Raw genomic sequence first — 18,560 nt, 5'->3', positions numbered from 1 at the left:
TCAGATATGCTACAATGTGAAAATAAAATGTACATTCTAGAATCATGAAATATAGTATGGTGAAATTTCTAATAAACTTCCAGTATCTGTAGAAAGGTAAGAAATTACAAATAAAATGGCCAAAGGCAGACGTACAGTAAGATACATCTGAAAATTTAGGAAAATTGGCTACTTGCTTTTGAACATTATACTAAGAATATGTATACCCTCAACAATGAATGACCCTACACACAACAGGACTCTGAACCTCCCAGAGCTCCTGCAGCCTATCCTCGGGAATTATAAAAGAATACAATGATCTGCACATCTCCATGACTGCAGGTTACGCTGAACTCTCAGGGAACAATGATTTACTTGCACACTCCACTGATGTTCTTCCGCCCTCATCTTAATCACCTCCATTGCACGAGTTCCTCCTGTTCAAACATCCTTCCCCTGCTGCCCCTTTGCTCCTCCTTGACTTGCTCTCTCTCTGTCTCTCTCCCTGCACTCCTTGCTGCAGTATGGTTACCAAAGCGGCTGCTCTACTTGTACGCCCACCAGTCTGCCTGACATCCCCATCCAGACATCTCACAAGCATCTTAGAAGGAACACATCTAAAGTGGACTTACTGAAGTCTGTCCTTTCATCACCCCTCTCCGAGTCCGTTTCTCCCCCAGTTCTGTAAATAGCTCCACCACCTACCAAGTCATCTCACATTGTAACCCCACACATCTGCTGCAGTGGCAAACCTCATCTAGCCTTCTGTCCTTACTGTGATCAACCACTTCCAGGTCGTTGTCTCCTCTGGCCCAGAGCACTGTAGTGGTCGCTGCCACCCATGGCCCTCACCCAACCAGCCCCTGCCACCCATGGCCCTCACCAAACCGGCTCCTGCTTGGTCCCCAACATCCAATCATTCTGCTCTCCACTCAAGAGTCATCTTTCCCACTGGACTTCTGTCAGTTTCTAAACAAGCCAATGCTCTCCCAGTGTCCTGGGGTCTTTGTGGCTTCCGCTCATCCTTCTGATTGTGCCTTCAAATCTCCATCCGTGGTGCAGCCTTCTCCCATGGTTCCATCTAAGGACGTTCCTGTGTCAACCTCAACCACCACATACTGCTCAGTCATCTATGGCACTTTGTGTTGTGTACTTGGATGGGAGACTTTGTGTTTTGTAATTCTTTTTTCTCCACTACCCCCCCAAACTTCATGAAAAGGTGTGAACTCTACGTCACACACACCTGCATTCAAGGCATACCTGGGCCCAGAGAGGCATTTAACAAATGTGGCAAACTAAAGAAATGGCCACATCCCCTCTTTCTTAACACCACCCATTAATGCTGGCATCCTCTAGAAATGAGAAAAGCCAAGAGCTCTATGGCCAAAGACCAAGTAGCTGAAATCATTCCATCAAGAACTCAAACAGGAGCCTGACCCGTGGTAGTATAATGGATAGTGTCGACCTAGAATGCTGAGGTCGCCAATTCGAAACCCTGGGCTTGCCCCATCATGGCACATACACAAAGCAACTACTATGAGTTGATGCTTCTCACTGTCTACCCCCCCCCCCCCGCCCGCCCTGCTCTAAAAATCAGTAAATAAAATCTAAAAAACCCCAAGAACTCAAACAGGGCATCAGACCCTGACCCTAACTGTCTGGTACACTGAATCCAGCTGGGCTTCAGAAGATTACTCCCCATCTACGACAAAATACACAAATACACTCAAGGCTTTGTACTTTTCTTTCTTTTTATTTTCTTTCTTTTTTTCCTAATTAATGAGACTTAGATTTTTTGGTAACTGCTTTCCCTCACTGTGCCAAAATCTGTAAATCCAAGGGGCCAAGATACATTTTAGAAAATTCAAGGAAGACCACTTGGAGCTGCTAAAACACGAAAGCAGACATAATTAAAAACAGCTCTGGGCTTTGCAGACAGGAAGCTACAGAGCTTTGAACAAACCAAAACCTTTTAGACCTTCAACTTCTACATCTGTAAAATGGGACATGTAACAATGTCTTTCAAAGAGACATGCAAGAATAAGGTAAAACACAGGACGTGACGGTACTTAGAAAGAGGTCAGGTGAACTGTATGCACTGGCCGGCCCACTTCTCTGCCCAACCCAATCTCATTCCTGCCACTAGAACATGAAGGCAGGACCGGGTCGCTCTGCCTCACAGACATGCACACTGGTAGCTCCTCCAAGCCCCGTAAACGTCTGAGGAGCTCAAAGACTGCTCTCCAAAGGTACCTGCTATGGGTCTCTCACAAAGTCCACAAATGCCCTGGTGAGCAAGTGGTGGCTAGGAGAGCAATGTAGATGCCAGGGGGAACGGGCTGAGAAATGGAGAGGGAGAGACAAAGAAAGAGACCGGCAGGAAAAGAACTGGTTTCCTTCCTGTTAGATGTCACAAAGATGAACAGAAGGATGAGCTGCTGTTGCTACTGCCTTCCTCAACCGCTCCCCAAAGCAGGGGTTCTCATCTGGGGTAACTGTGGTGGAAGGAAGGGGTGAGGGGGAGGGTGCTATGAGCATCGAGTGGCATCTAGTGGGTGGAGGCCAGGGACTTTGCTGAACATCCTACAGTACACAGGACACCCACCACAGAAAATGATCCAGCCCCAAATGTCAGCAGTGCCGAGGGAGAGGCAAGCCCTGCTCCAGACCAAAGGGCCGTCTCCACTAGCCCTGGCACAGGTGAAGGGAATCAGAAGCCTCTTCCAGTCGTCTGAAACTGACCCTGACAATGGTGCCCCTTTCAGAAACTCAGTCCCCCGCCCGGATCCGCACAGGGAGGCAGAGGACTGTGGAGTGAAGGGATTCTGCCATCAGGTTGTGGGTAAAGGAGAGAGGATGGGGAAGTGGGGCTGGAGAAGATCTGAAAAGAGAAAAAGAGGAAGACAATAGGTGGGAGCTTCCCAGGCTATAAAATACAGGATGGCTGTGAAAAGGCAAATGCTCTCTCACTCAGAAGCCAAAATGCACTCCAGGTCACTGAGCAAGCTCAGGGAATGACTTCTGCACCCGAGTCCGTGCCGCTGTCCCCCGGGGAGGGACAGGAAAAGAAAGGCAGGTGAGAGTGGGAGAATTTGGGTGCCAGATGCAGACTGCTGCCTTCAGAGCTGGGAGGGGCGAGCGAGGGGAGTAGTGGGCTTTGATTTAGGTCCTGGATGTGTATGGCTGAAACTGGACAATCCTGGAAGGGCAGGTTCCCAGCAACAGGCCCAGGGGAGAAGAGAATTGGCTCTTTCCAGCCTCAACTGACCATATAAAGCACACTAGATAGTCAGGAGCTATGTGTGTACAGTGAAGTCTGACACAAAAAAATACACACACCCTTACTGTTTAGAATTAAAAGAGATTCTAGACCTGTGGTGGCGCAGTGTATCTACTGCTTTATCAGCGTCGACCTGGAATGCTGAGGTCGCCGGTTTAAAACCCTGGGCTTGCCTGGTCAAGGCACATATGGGAGTTGATGCTTCCTGCTCCTCCCCCTGTTCTCTATCTCTCTCTCTCCCCTCTCTCTCTAATAAAAATGAATAAAATCTAAAAAAAAAAAAAGTAAATAAATAAAAGAGATTCTATTTTATGGTGCAAAACGAGCTATTTCCCCATAATATCTTGTTTAGGCCAAGAGGATACGAGGATAATCTACATTTTATACGTGGGAAATCTCAGGGAGAATGAAGACACGTGAAACCATCTGTCAAGTCACACACAACACTCACATTTCATAGACACAGTCCTTGGAAGATGAACGCCCTTTGTTTGACTGTAACACAAATGGATGGGCTTCTACTGACAGCCCCAACCACTAACAGACAAAAGTGTGAGAAGAGCCTGCCTAACAGCTTCTCTTGGCTCCATGAATCATTAGGGTGACTCTGAAGAGAAAGGTACAATGATTTGCAGTCAGGAACCCCCTCCCTCCATAGAGGGAGCTGGGAGGGCTGACGGAACAGTCCTACCTAGCTAGCTCCTGACTGCCAGCTCATTACAGCAAACCTAAGCTCACTAAGAGCTACTCAGATGGTTATTTTCCTATCACCCACAACACACTTTTACTTGCAGACCTTTACTGTCAGCATGATAAAATCCACACAGAAAAGCACCCACAACCCTGAGTCAAGGGCAACTTACCATGTTTGGCACGTTGGTGACTGAAGCATTCTTGATGTCTGCAGGGAAGGGAGGCAAACTAGTAACCACATTCTGTTTACTGGATAACTGGGGGTTCACTCCAGGGGCTCCCATTGGCTGACCTCCAGTTTGACTAAAGGGTTGTCCAAACGGACTTGTGTTACCAGTCATTCCCATCTGAAACAAAAAGAGGGAACATCAGCAGTTGGGACAATCATATATTAAAAGAAGGGCCTCAGAAATGCTCACTTTTACCCAGGAACACAAAAACTGTTATTTCCTATGAAAGCGTCTTATCAATTATAAATTAAAGGCTCACTCTTGAGGGTTCATGGTCAGAATTATGAACAGAGCAACTTGCTCCAATGGTTACACACTAAGGCAGAAGACTAACAAAGCTGCTCTCAACAGCAACACCTGTCTCCTCCTCCTAAACATCATCCCAAGAGGCAGCGATTTCCCATCCTGACCCTCAGCTGTACTCCTTACCCAATTCCCCCACCCCAACAAGTGCACCAACACATTCAGAAAACCATTTGGAAAACAAAACCTTCCAGAATCACTGACAAAGCTCCTTCAGCTTAATCTTAATTACCCTCTAAGTAAATAGTTTTCTTTCAGGTTTCCTCATCAGACTGAAACTAAGTTTCCATTAATTCAGAACACATAGTAGAAACACTGACAAAGAAACAATATCATGTCTAGGATTTGCTTTATAATAACCTAGTGAGGCCAGAGGTACTGACAGGAAATAAGCCTAGATGACAAACCACTGGCCATATGTTGGTAACTCCCAAACAGGCAACGGGTATGCATGTGAGAGGTTGTTATATTATCTTCTTTAATATTGTTTGAAATTTTCCATAATAATTTTTTTAATTAGTAAATTAAAACATATAGTAGATAAAGGCAAGAACAGGAAGAAAGAACCCCCACTTAAGCTTAGCCCTAGGGCCTGCAACACCAACAAGAGTCAGCAGTCCCTTCTAGTCAAGAAGGGACACCATGGCTCCACAACCTGCACAGGACTGAATCTGAGCAACCCCAAAGCGGTATCCTGGTGCGCACCTGCCTTCTCTGGAGGAACAGAGACTAATTATTAAGAGGCTGGCTTCGTGGATCGCCTGCCTTTGCTCTTTCACAAAGCTGTGACATTCCACCTGCTGCTTACTGCTCACATGATTTTTCAGAGGTTTTGGTGTGTTTGATGTTTGAAAACCAGGAGCAAGGGGTTCCCCCCAAGGGAGACCTCCTAGGAGGAAGGTGTTCCCATTCTACAGTTCTTTCCAGCAGTCCCACATGGTGAGGCTCTAGCCCATTCATGCCGAATAACTAACATTCCTGTTCTATAAACTTCAATCCTCACCTGTAAGAAGAATGTCTAGAATAAGACAAATTGTGTTATTTCTTTCAGCTCTAAAATTCTAGGTTACAAGCAAAGCAATGCTCCACACAACTGATGCCTTTCTGCTGAAATGTCTGTGCAAAAACACAAAAGCAAACTAGTGTAACAAAAATGATCTTGTTGTATTTTCATACGCACAGGTGATTTCCACATGTAGCCATTATAGCTGACATTTCTCGCTTTTTTAAAAGTGAACACATTCTAGCTGCCACTTTATTTGCTTTACTTGAGTAAACAAACAAATTAAAATTCCACTGAAACTCAAATTCAACTTGAATAAAACAAAAACAAATTTTTCAAAAAGCTCACTAAATAAGGCTCAACTCTGAGTTCTGATGACTTAATCAAGGCAAAATTGTAGCTCAGTAAACTTTTACTATAAGGAGACTTTTGATTCTCAATTAGGTTCTTTCAGTTGTTATCTGAAACTCAGATCTAAAGCAAGAATCTGTATTTCAGAAAGTATTACACAACTAAATTAACTCCATGTAACATTTACTTCTCTCAGAATTTGTTTTATTGCATAAAATTAAACTGCTGAAACACTTTTCTTAGAGGCCCAACAATTAAAAAAGTTATAATGTCCATTTCTTAAATTTCATTTAAAATATCTTTACTAGAACCGCATATGCAGAAGGCACACGCACACATTCACCCTCTTGAATACATCCTGGCAGTGATCCTTGCAGTAAGCCAGTGTAGGTTTCCTCACTATCTGAAAGCACAGAGATCCTATGAAACCTTTCGTAAGCCAAAATGGTGTAAAGTGAAGAAGAAATTACCATTAAAGTATAGAGAAAAAAAAAAATTGTGTTCCCAGACCCAAAAAATAACATACCAAATAACACATAAAACCTAAAATAACACTAACATATAATAAAAGCAGAATATGATAAACACACACCCTACTTTGCATGCCCGTCAATCCACTCAAGCAACAGGCTTTCCATTTTATCCAATATTGGATGTTGAAAAAAGAGACCGGCCCTGGCCGGTTGGCTCAGTGGTAAGAGCGTCGGCCTGGCGTGCGGAAGTCCTGGTTTCGATTCCTGGCCAGGGCATACAGGAGAGGCGCCCATCTGCTTCTCCACCCCTCCACCTCTCCTTCCTCTCTGTCTCTCTCTTCCCCTCCCACAGCCGAGGCTCCATTGGAGCAAAAGATGGCCCAGGCTCTGGGGATGGCTCCTTGGCCTCTGCCCCAGGTGCTAGAGTAGCTCTGGTCATGACAGAGCGATGCCCCAGATGGGCAGAGCATCACCCCCTGGTGGGCGTGCCGGGTGGATCCGATCGGGCGCATGCGGGAGTCTGACTGCCTCCCCTTTTCCAGCTTCAGAAAAATACAAAAAAAAAAAAAGAAAAAGAAAAAAGAGACCACTTTGTTACTAGCAGAACCAGTAGTAATTTAGGCAACTTTCAAGATTCTTGCTCTCTGCATGCATTTCAATAGTACAAATGGTGGGCATAGGCAAGTTCAAGGTACACACGTGTTTACTTCACACAATCAAAATATTTAATTATGTCCAGTTTTATGTTAAATTTACCACCCCTGCCCTGGCCGGTTGGCTCAGTGGTAGAGTGTCGGCCTGGCGTGCAGAAGTCCCAGGTTTGATTCCCGGCCAGGGCACACAGGAGAAGCGCCCATCTGCTTCTCCACCCCTCCCCCTCTCCTTCCTCTCTGTCTCTCTCTTCCTCTCCTGCAGCCGAGGCTCCATTGGAGCAAAGATGGCCCGGGCGCTGGGGATGGCTCCTTGGCCTCTGCCCCAGGCGCTAGAGTGGCTCTGGTCGCGACAGAGCGACGCCCCGGAGGGGCAGAGCATCGCCCCCTGGTGGGCAGAGCGTCGCCCCCTGGTGGGCGTGCCGGGTGGATCCCGGTCGGGCGCATGCGGGAGTCTGTCTGACTGTCTCTCCCTGTTTCCAGCTTCAGAAAAATACAAAAAAAAAAAAAAAAAAATCACCACCCGCATGAACTCTTTTAGGCTTTTGATACCTTAGGACACATCTTGTTAACAGATGAACAACATAAACAGAGAGAAAGCCCAGAAGCTCACAGACAGTTCAAAGCTACAGTGGCCTGATGCTGAGTGTGGTTTGTGGGGAAGGAGCTCCGCTGGGCCACCCTGCTGCTCGGGGTGCACATTGGCTTGCTGCACAACAGCTGAACGATACTTTCACCTTCTTCGAATTTCTTTCAGTTAGTGAAAACAGGTACACATGCAGGTCTTTCATAAAAGCAAAGCGGCATATAATGGGAACAAAAAGCAGGGAATACCCGTATTCACCAAACTCCTGCTATGAGCCAAGCCTCGTTCTGTGCAAAGTAATTTTCTTACTTGTCATGGAGCTCACTCCTCTCAATGACCAATTTGACCAAGAAAACCCAGGTCACTTTGGAAGTCTTTAGCATCAATAAACCAAAGTGGACAGCAGCTGAGGGTGGAGGAGAGATAACTTGTCTTTCCAGTCACATCCACCATCCCAGGTTGGCACTCCTTCCGTGCACAGAGGGAAATACCCAGACACAGAGAGCTCCCAAAGGGGTCCTGTGGGTCTCAAAGTTCATCCAACTCCTTTCGGAAACACTGGATATATTTTTGCCAACATTCATACTATCAACTTTCGAGGGTGAAGATGGGGTGGACGTGTGGTCTGTATGGTCCCTTGGGTACTACCTGTCTGGTGAGCTTCCCGGGCAAAGCACTATCTACCTGAACCAGTGTTTCAGGGTGTTTGGGAATACTCTGATAGATTTCAACAAGAATATTTTCCCCCTTTTCTTTTTGGCTATACAATGAAGAGAACCATCTCAACATGGTCTCAATCTTCATTAGGCAAGAACCAAGGTGAAATCAAAGTCAAAGATCACAGATGGCAAGTCAAGAGCACCCAGCTCACAGAGGACTATTCATTTAAAAAATATGGAAAATTTCCCCTCCTCAGTGTAGAACAACAAACATATTCCAGAGATTAACCAAATCAAGTCTAGGCTACCTGCAGGAGGTCAGACTCTAGAGGCAGGGCTCAGATCTCTCAATGCAGGGCCAATCCCAGCCTCTCCATAACCAGTTAGAGCTAACAGGGAGGAGACCAGAGGACAGTCCTCCAAAAGGCCACTGCTGCCCAGCTCTTCAGTAGCCCCTCCACCCCGGCTCCAAACTGTCTCCTGGCAGAGCCTAGCAGAACCGAAAGGTTGTTCTCTCATCCTAGCCTGTAGTCTGGGTGAAAGCCATTAGCTTCTAGAAACTTCTAGATTTCTGAATTGCTGTTCTACATCTTTTGTCCTTTGATCAGACTGAACACTCCCAACTGCAGGCTAGCCTTCATATTTTTAGCATCAATACTCGTAACAAAATATAGTCAAATCAAGATGTAAAAATCTACATATTTTTTATTTCCTGACAGTTATTTAGTAACAATTTAGTGAATAAACTTGGCTTTATTTTCAACTGAAGTTTATCAGGATTTGGATTAAGCCTATTGAGAACTATGTAATCTTTTCAATAAAATTCAAAAAAGCAGAAGAGCAGAAATGAGCAACTGTTAAATTGATGATAAAATTTATATAAAATATGAACAAATTAAAGCCTATGAAATATTTACATTCTGCCTCATTCAGCACGTTAAAATTTCCTTTTAACCTATTTTTTTCTAGAGCCCCTCTAAGCATTAATTCAAGTTCAATCATAGAAAGCAGGAAAAGTTAAACATATAGTAAGTACTAAAAAGGCAAGCTCTCGTATAATGAAATCTAAATTAAAGAATGCCTGCCCTGGCCGGTTGGCTCAGTGGTAGAGTGCCAGCACGGCGTGTTGATGTCCTGGGTTCAATTCCCAGTCAGGGCACACAGGAGAAGCAACCATCTGCTTCTCCAGCCCTCCCCTTCCCCTTCCCTCCCTTTCTCTCTTTTTTTTTTTAACTTTATTTATTCATTTTAGAGAGGAGAGAGAAAGGGAGAGAGAGAGACAGAGAGGGAGAGAGAGAGAAGAGAGAGATAGAGAGAGAAGGTGGGGAGGAGCTGGAAGCATCAACTCCCATATGTGCCTTGACCAGGCAAGCCCCAGGTTTTAAACCAGCGAACTCAGCATTTCCAGGTCAACGCTTTATCCACTGCGCCACCACAGGTCAGGCATTCTCTCCCTTTCTCTTTCTTTCTTCCCCTCCCACAGCCATGGCTCAATTGATTTGAGTGCATTAACCCCAGGTGCGGAGGATGGCTCCATGGAGCCTCCACCTCAGGCACTAAAAATAGCTTGGTTGTGAGCATGGCCCCAGATGGGCAGAGCATTGGCCCCAGACAGGGATTGCCAAGTGGATCCTGGTCAGGGTACATGCGGGAGTCTGTATCTCTATCTTCCCTCCTCTCAACTTGGAAAAGAAGAAAAAAAGAACGACTGGCCAGTCACCTAAGCCATGCACAAATGAGGGTCACCACCAGTTGGAAGGGGGGAACTAGGAGCGGCAGGAGTAATAGTCTCTTTTCTATCTTCTCGTCTGCCATAAGGATTTCAGCTAGCAGTTGGAGTCAACAGGCATGAAATAGGAATGCAAGTGGACTGCCCATGTTAAAAGGCAGAACATAGTATGTCCTTGGAATTGGTTTTACAGGATGATGATAGCTTTGTGTCCCATCACAGCATATATGGGAGCCCTGCCTGGCCATAAAACAGGCCTTCTGTGTCACATCCACTGGGCTGGCAAACCCTTGGCTTTGGTACAAGGTCCCAGCCAAACCCCAACTCAGAGCTTCCCAACTAGTGTCCTAAAATACTAATCCATCAGTCTCAGTGGTCACCTCTGCCTGCAAATAGCCCCCTCTGCTGACCTCAGTGTGTGGAAAAATATTTTCATTTTCTGCTTGTGTCATGATATGACAGCTTTTGTTGTATTAACAAGAAAAAAAGCTCTGGACTCCCCCATGAACAGAAAGATTCTCTCCATTAACCCAGAGAATACCTCTACTAGTCACCTAATTCATTTCATCAAATCAGATAGTCAGTTTGAGCCTGACCAGGTGGTGGCACTGTAGATAGAGCGTGGGCCTGGAATGCTAAGGACCCAGGTCTGAAATCTCAAGGTTGCCAGCTTGAGCACAGGGTCACTGGCTGAGCATGGGATCACTGACACGACCCCATGGTCACTGGCTTGAGCCCAAAGGTTGCTGGCTTGATCAAGAGGTTACTGGCTCAACTGGAGCCCCTAGTCAAGGCACGTAAGAGAAAGCAATCAATGAACAACTAAAGTGCTACAACTATGAGTTGATGCTTCTCATCTCTCATTTCCTGTCTGTCTCTCTCTCTCACTTAAAAGAAAAAGGTAGTCAGCTTAATAATTAAAAAAAAAAAATCTAAGAAAAAATTAGGTTGTCAAAAACATGAATAAAATGTTGCTTGAGTCTGACCAGTGGAGGCGCAGTGGACAGAGCATTGACCTTGGATGATCAGGTCCCAGGTTCAAAACCCCAAGGTTGGCGGCTTGAGTGCAGGCTAGCCCAGCTTGAGCACAGGATCATTGACATGATCTCGTGGTCACTGGCTTAAGCCCAAGATTACTGGCTTGAGCAAGGGGTTACTAGTTCAGCTGGAGCTCCCCCCAGTCAGGGCACAGATGAGAAGCAATCACACAACTAACTATGAGTTGATGCTTCTCATCTCTCTCTCTCTCAAAAAAAAAAAAAGTTGTTCGAATCATTTACAGTTTACCTGTGTGATTGTAATAAAATATATAGTAAAATGTTATTTTAAAAGGTAGTAAACTGAAAACCAAAGAACTAACTAGGGCGTAAGGAGAAATAACACTGATACTGGAATGTGTAGACCAAATTGAAAGGGTATAGAATGGATCATCAAAATGGAAGTTTCTCCCCAGAATAGGTTTCTTCAACAGTAGCAAGCCAAATATCCATTTTCTTCCTCCTTTGTCGGAAAAGGGGACAGAGAAATGCTCTCTTCGCAATTAGGGCCATCATAGGTTGTAACTCCTCTACCATAATCAGCAGTGCAAACATCCCTGGGATGAGGTGTGGGCCACAGACTGTCTGGGAAGTCCATGGTATATGTGCACAAGGGCTGGTTAGGTGGTTATGCCTGTCCAAACTATGTGTGATGTGCATTTCTGAGAAAAAAAAATGTCCATTATTACATTTTCAAAAGGGGTCCTAAGATGCCCTAAAGATTAAGAATGCCTGCCCCTGGTGAAGGACTCCCCCTGCCCACCTTTCACAACTCTCCGGGAAGGGCAAGCTCTCCCCAGATCACACACACACCTGCCACATGCAGACCTTTTCCAGTAGACAGTCTCCCATCCAAAGACATCGACCACTCACGTAAACAACTATCCTCACAAACAAACTCTCCCCAATATTATCTCCAAACATCTCTTGAAACACACATTCACTGGAAGGATCAGATCATAACCATTCATGAGCTAAAAGCCTGATGGGGACACACTGTGTGATCAAAGGAGATAAAGAGAGGATGTATAAGGCCAGAGAATGACAGCCAGAAACACGCTTCACTTCATAGTTTTAGTTAGAGTTAGCCAGGCCTTTAGAAATGCTTTAAGAGACAAATATTGAGTCTGATGTGGTTTCTATGAGACCACTAAACACAATTTTTTTAAAAAGCTGTATCCTTCACTTTCCTTCACACCTTGATATACACTTAAAACCACACCACACAGAAAGAAGAGCAATCAGAGGAAGTGGGTGTGTGTGTGTTTGGGGTGGGGCTATTAATGCTGGCCAGAAAACATACAGAAAGCAAAAATACAATCCTCAGTAATAAACTTAGAGGGACAACTGGAAAGGGCAATTTTCAGCTGGAAGGCCCTAAGAGTATCCGGTTAAAACGTATCACTGTGGATGAGGAAAGGGTGTCCAAAAAGCTTAGGAACATAGCAAATCAGTTGGCGAACTTGCCTTGAGGACCTCCTGTCCAAAGTCCAGTGTCCTTGACCCCTACCATGAAGCTTGTCATCATCACCGTGTGAAACAGAACTGTGATTCCCTGCACACGTGTGGCCCTTGAAACTGCTGGACAGATAGGCCCAGTCCACAAAGATCAAGCATTAATGCCTGTTATTGAAAAAACAAAGTGTTTTATAGGAACCTGGACACAGTAAGATCTCATTCAGAGAGGCAGTAAGTGCTGTGGTTAAGTGTGTGGACCCTAGGGATACTCACCTGGTCTGAGAGTGGCTCTGCCACTAGCCATATGTGTAACTTTGAGCAATTTACTTAAACCTCTCTATGCCTTGGTTTTATCATCTGTAAAGTGGAGATAATAGCACCTCCTCTGAGGGTTGTGTGAAGATTAAACAACACCTATGTAAAGCACCAAGAAGAATAAATGACATATACAAAAGTGCAATAATGGTTGGCTAGAATGTTATTATTGGCTTTGGGAAGAACCACCACTTTACTCTAGATATAAGTTCTTTCAAAGATATGCTTAGGGTAGGCTGACCTGTGGAGGCGCAGTGGATAAAGCATCGACCTGGAATGCTGAGGTCACAGAGTTTGAAACCCTGGGCTTGTCCAGTCAAGGCACATATAGGAAACAACTATGCATTCATGCTTCCCACTCCTCCTCCTGACTCTCTCTATATCCTCTCTCTAAAATCAATAAATACAATCTTTAAAAAAAGAAAGTATGCTTAGGGTAATAATAAAATAAATGAATATTTTCTAAAGGTCATGTTATGGTAGGGTGTGGTTCAGGTAAAATCAGAGAGGCCATCTGGAATTGCTGGCACTGGATTATGAGACCTATTCAGAGGAACATGAAATGAATTTGTAATAAAAACAATCTTGTGCACTTACTTGTTGTAAAAATACTTTTCATAGACAATTATAAGTTGTCTAACTAGATACAAATATTTCCAAGTATTAACTCTAGATTGTTTTCCAGCTTTAAAAATACAATGCTCATTTCAAACTTAAAATATACCATACACAATAACTATATATATATCAAAATATCCTAGCTTAGCCTGACCAGGTGGTGGCACAGTGGATAGAGTGTCGGACTGGGATGTGGAAGGACCCTGGTTCGAGACCCCAAGGTCGCCAGCTTGAGCACAGGCTCATCTGGCTTAAGCAAAGAGCTCACCAGCTTGGACCCAAGGTCGCTGACTCCAGCAGGGGGTTACTCAGTCTGCTGAGGGCCCACGGTCAAGGCACATGTGAGAAAGCAATCAATGAACAACTAAGAAGTCGCAACGCGCAACGAGAAACTGATGATTGATGCTTCTCATCTCTCTCCGTTCCTGTCTGTCTGCCCCTGTCTATCTCTGCCTCTGTAAAAAAACAAACAAACAACAACAAAAAAAACCAAAAACAACAACAACAAAATATCCTAGCTTAACCTTCCTGGGTTGAAATTTAAATGCTTCATTTGAGATGTGGCTTCAACCTAACTAGACAAGTTTATTAACCTGAAGTTTTTAGCATCTTTCTTCACATTGGTGTACATGCAAAACCACAAATTCATATAAGGTGTGTAAAAACAACACAATTTAGTACACCAAGAGCAAAATCTGCCAATAATTAAAGAGCCAAGAGTATTTCTTTTTTTCAATGACATAAAGAACCAGCACTAACCCAGAGTATGGTCATATCATTCATAAAGCCAAAAGCATTTTCTCTTGGCAACCTACCATTGTTGGGAGAAAGCCAAGAAAAGCAGTTTTCATGGAAAGACACATGGCTGTATTCAGTTGTCTGCTATCACCCGCTTGCTCTTGGAATCTTTCCAGTACCTCAACTTGGCAAATAAAGAGTAAGTAGAAATATGCAACAGATTGCAATGCCAAAGACTTTGCCTGGCCATCCAGAGTCACCTGGAATAAGGGAACTGGGCTGAAGACCCTGAACACATGAGCAGCCCACCTCTCACTGGACTCAACTCTTACAATGATGCCCACTTGGAAAGAGTTTAGGGAAATACACAGCCTCAAAGTCTGAATATTTCCCTTAGACCAATAAATCACAACTGGGAGACTGGTAAAAGTAATTAGCAACTCTCAAGGTATTTCACTTGGATGATATGTGATTAGAATGTGACAGAAAACAGGGTGGGAACTCCTAAAGGGAAGGTGACAAGACCTGGGATTACTGCCTTGGGCCTCATTTGTATTTACCCAAATACTCTAGAAACTTCCAGGAACAAAACTTATACTCTAATACTGTTGGTATACTTTCTGTAGTCACAATAATTAGATGCACCAGCTCTTCGGGTGCAGTCTGTATTAGTCCACACGCAAAAGCACAAGGCCAAGGTCAGTAGGGAAAATGTTTGTAATACTGATTTCTGCCATTAATTAGATGTGTGGCTGGGTCAAAATCTCTTGCCCCTTCTAAGTTTTAGTTCTCAGCTGTAAAACATGAAGCATTTAGGTCAGTGTTTTTTTTTAAAGATTTTATTTACTGGTTGAAGGAATGGGAAGCATCAACTCGTAGTAGCTGCTTCTCATATGTGCCCTGAACAGGCAAGCCCGGGGTTTCCAACCATAACACCTCAGCATTCCAGGTGGACGCTTTATCCACTGTGCCACCACAGGTCAGGCTAGGTCAGTGTTTTTCAACCACTAGTCCGTGGACCGGTCCACCAGAAATTTCATGCCGGTCTGTGAAAAAGTTAACTACGCTGATGTTGTAGGAAGATTAAAGACCCAATGACCTTAGTAGAATTCACTTATGATCAGGGTGATTACTGCTTTAGCAGCCCTCGGAATAATTCTATTTTCACCAGTCCCCAAGTGTAAAAGGTTGAAAACCATTGTACTAGATAATCTTTAAATGGTTTTTTAATTAATTAATTAATTAATTAATTATTTTTATTTATTCATTTTTAGAGAGAAGAGAGAGGGAGAGACAGAGAGGGAGAGAGGGAGAGAGAAGAGAGAGAGAAGGGGGAGGATCTGGAAGCATCAACTCCCATATGTGCCTTGACCAGGCAAGCCCAGGGTTTCGAACTGGTGATAGATAATCTTTAAAGTTCCTTCTAATCCTAAAATTCGATAAAGTTTTTTTATTTTAAACAACGCTTGAATCACATAAGGTCTATACTCCTGGAAGGTCCTGCTTTTTGCAGTGAGTAACAAGTAAGGACTCAGACTCAGCTCAAACCAAAAGAGCCAGCCTCTGGCATGGGAAATGGTACAGCGTATGTTACTGATAACATTAAACCAAGGAAAATAATCCAAGGTGATGGTGATAAAAGCTACTACTTCTAATTTTTCCAAGTCGTAATATATTTTTAGATAGAAAAGCAGGCTGTTTAGGATTCAGTACTCCTTCCAAGTGATGCAAAGCCAAGGCAGCCCACAGTAGCCATGGAGCCAAGAGGAAAGATGATAAAAGAATAGAACAGGGAGCCTGACCAGTGGTGGCACAGTGTCTGGAGCATCAACCTGGGACATTGAGGATACTTTCGGCAGTCACAATAATTAGATGCACCAGCTCTAATTATTTAGCAACTAATTATTAGAAACCCTGAGGTTGTTGGCTTGAGACCAAAGGTCGCTGGCCTGAGCAAGGGGTCACTGGCTCAGCCTGAGCCCCTTGGTCAAGGAACGTATGAAAGGCAATCAATGAACAACTCAAGTGATGCAACTGTCTTTCTATCACTCAAAAAATAAATAAATAAAGAGGGAAAGAAAAAAAACAAGAAAAAGCTTTATAAAGACAAATTTTAATTTACACTGCATCTCAGAGACAGCACAATGGAATAGAGATGTGAGTTTTAAAAATAAGTCACTCAATGAATTAATAAGCTTTTACTCCAAACTCACTGCAGAGAGAGCTCTCTTGTTCCTCCTTCAGGGATTTACCATTCACTAGAAAAGTGATGAAACAGCCCTGGCTGGATAGCTCAGTTGGTTAGAGCATCATTCCAAAGTGCAGAGGTTGCCGATTCAATCCTCGGTCAGGGCACATCCCTAAACAGATCAATGTTTTTATCCCTGTCTCTCTCTTCTCCTCTCTCTAAAATCAATAAAATAAAAACATTTTAAAAAGTGATGAAACAGGCAATATCCATACAGGTAATCCATTCAGGGGAAGGAGAGGTAAAGATGGGACTGAATATGCAAAAAAGGCTTTAGGGAATAGAGTCTATGATTATTTCTAGTAAAATTTAGAGAAATAAAGCTGACGTTTCAGAGAGTTTTGTTTCTCCTCTACAGGGGAGCAGGATAACTGAACCAGTTCTTGAAACAGATAGGCTGTCAACTTCACTGCCAGGGCAGGAGGACCAACACACAGAGATGAGGCCGAGAAGGTGGGTATAAGGATACAAAACTCAGGGCTCCCTGTGGCCTCCTCCTAACCAACCTCCTGGGCTTCAAGAAAAGGACCCAAGGGAATAAAGTAAGATTCTACCCAGTTTATTAAATGCTATAAATCTCAAATCATATAACATGCTCAAAGACATATCAGTGTTTTGAACACATGTGGCTCTACTTAAAAACAAAAACTGAGTTGGGTCAAGTCCTAACAAATATACTTGGTGTACTATTGGTCATGCCCATTGGTAGGAAGATGGAGCAGGGATGGACAAGACTTTGAGGATGCCCAGAGCTACCTTAACACTATACAATCTGCAGCTGGTTCCAAAAGATAAAGTTGAAAGCACCTGTAACAGCAAAGCATGACAGTGATGTAAGGCAGTGGTAGTGATATTAAAAGTAAAACACACAGAGCAAGGAAGAGCAAACACCAAAATATTTAACAGTGATTAACTCTAGAGGTGATTTTTAATATTTTCTATATTATTCAAATTCTCTACACAATGCATTACTTTATCACAAGGAGGAAAAGTTGTTTTTTTATTTTTATTTTTTGCATTTTTCTGAAGCTAGAAACAGGGAGAGACAGTCAGACTCCCGCATGCGCCCGACCGGGATCCACCCGGCACGCCCACCAGGGGCGATGCTCTGCCCACCAGGGGGCGATGCTCTGCCCATCCTGGGCGTCGCCATGTTGCGACCAGAGCCACTCTAGCGCCTGAGGCAGAGGCCACAGAGCCATCCCCAGCGCCCGGGTCATCTTTGCTCCAATGGAGCCTTGGCTGCGGGAGGGGAAGAGAGAGACAGAGAGGAAGGCGCGGCGGAGGGGTGGAGAAGCAAGTGGGCGCTTCTCCTGTGTGCCCTGGCAGGGAATCGAACCCGGGTCCTCCGCACGTTAGGCCGACGCTCTACCGCTGAGCCAACTGGCCAGGGCCCAGGAAAAGTTGTTTTTTAAAGTCATTCTCTAGTCAAACATTCCCACTGCCTATAATGACAAAATGATCCACTGTTCTGGCTGAAGAGCTGTATTTAAAATACTAATGTAAGCTGCCAGTGAATAAAACTGGGTAGATCAAAATGATTATGACTGACTGAGACTACTCCTGGATGGTAATTTAAATCAAATTTACCCTGGTTTTAACATGGCTATAAGTTGTCACATTTTGTGCTAATGTATTATAGATGTGACAAGAAAAAAAAGCCTGAATGAGGCTTAGCCACTCAGACCTATCTGCCAACACTATTTACAAAGAAGGCTTGGAAGGAGGGAAAAGAGAAACAAACACAGTCAACCGCCAATCAGGATGTAAAAGGTATATGTTTCTCTAACAGCTTATGTTTATCAACTTAGAAATTGCATGACTGACTCTTGGTACAATAAAGACTCTCTGTACTCTGGCTCCGAGTTCAGGCAGCAAGGGATACCATTTTATCCAAGCCTGTCCAGTATCTAAGCTTTGGAGAGCAAAAGGCAAGACCAAGAGGGATTTACCAAAATGTGTTTAGCTCCCAAATAACGAGGTGTATTTATAATTGGAAAATATATGCATAGGACAGACCTTTCCTAGCAAGGAGACAATCCAACAATTCTCAATTTGCCCAATTCTCACTAAAGCCTACCTGCCTCCTAGCTTTCTCTCGTCTTTGAGACAGTGGAAGTTGAAAGGCTATGAAAATATGCATGCTTATTAACTACAAGGGTGATGTTTACTAGGCATCTTCCAGGAGAGAGACAGTATGGGGTGTGGAG

At 44.1% G+C, this 18,560-nt stretch overlaps 1 protein-coding gene and 1 non-coding gene across 3 annotated transcripts in view; both read right to left on the bottom strand.

Annotated features, from left to right (window-relative positions):
- The window catches only part of CREBBP (CREB binding protein), a 159,694-nt gene that overhangs the window by 86,645 nt on the left and 54,489 nt on the right, over nt 1-18,560 (bottom strand). Inside the window, exon 3 of one of the 2 annotated variants that reach the window (XM_066275080.1) lies at nt 4,123-4,299. The exons of the other annotated variant lie outside the window; for it this stretch is intronic. Within the exon in view, the coding sequence (XP_066131177.1) occupies nt 4,123-4,299 (177 nt within the window). The remainder of the gene's footprint in view (nt 1-4,122; nt 4,300-18,560) is intronic. 2 annotated transcript variants of the gene reach the window in all.
- Nucleotides 17,669-17,744, bottom strand: TRNAV-AAC (transfer RNA valine (anticodon AAC)). The gene has a single exon. It is a non-coding gene; the product is annotated as a tRNA-Val (tRNA).

The sequence above is a fragment of the Saccopteryx bilineata genome, chromosome 4 (assembly GCF_036850765.1).
Source record: "Saccopteryx bilineata isolate mSacBil1 chromosome 4, mSacBil1_pri_phased_curated, whole genome shotgun sequence".
Lineage (NCBI taxonomy): Eukaryota > Metazoa > Chordata > Mammalia > Chiroptera > Emballonuridae > Saccopteryx > Saccopteryx bilineata.
This window is presented reverse-complemented; position numbering and strand designations above follow the sequence as displayed.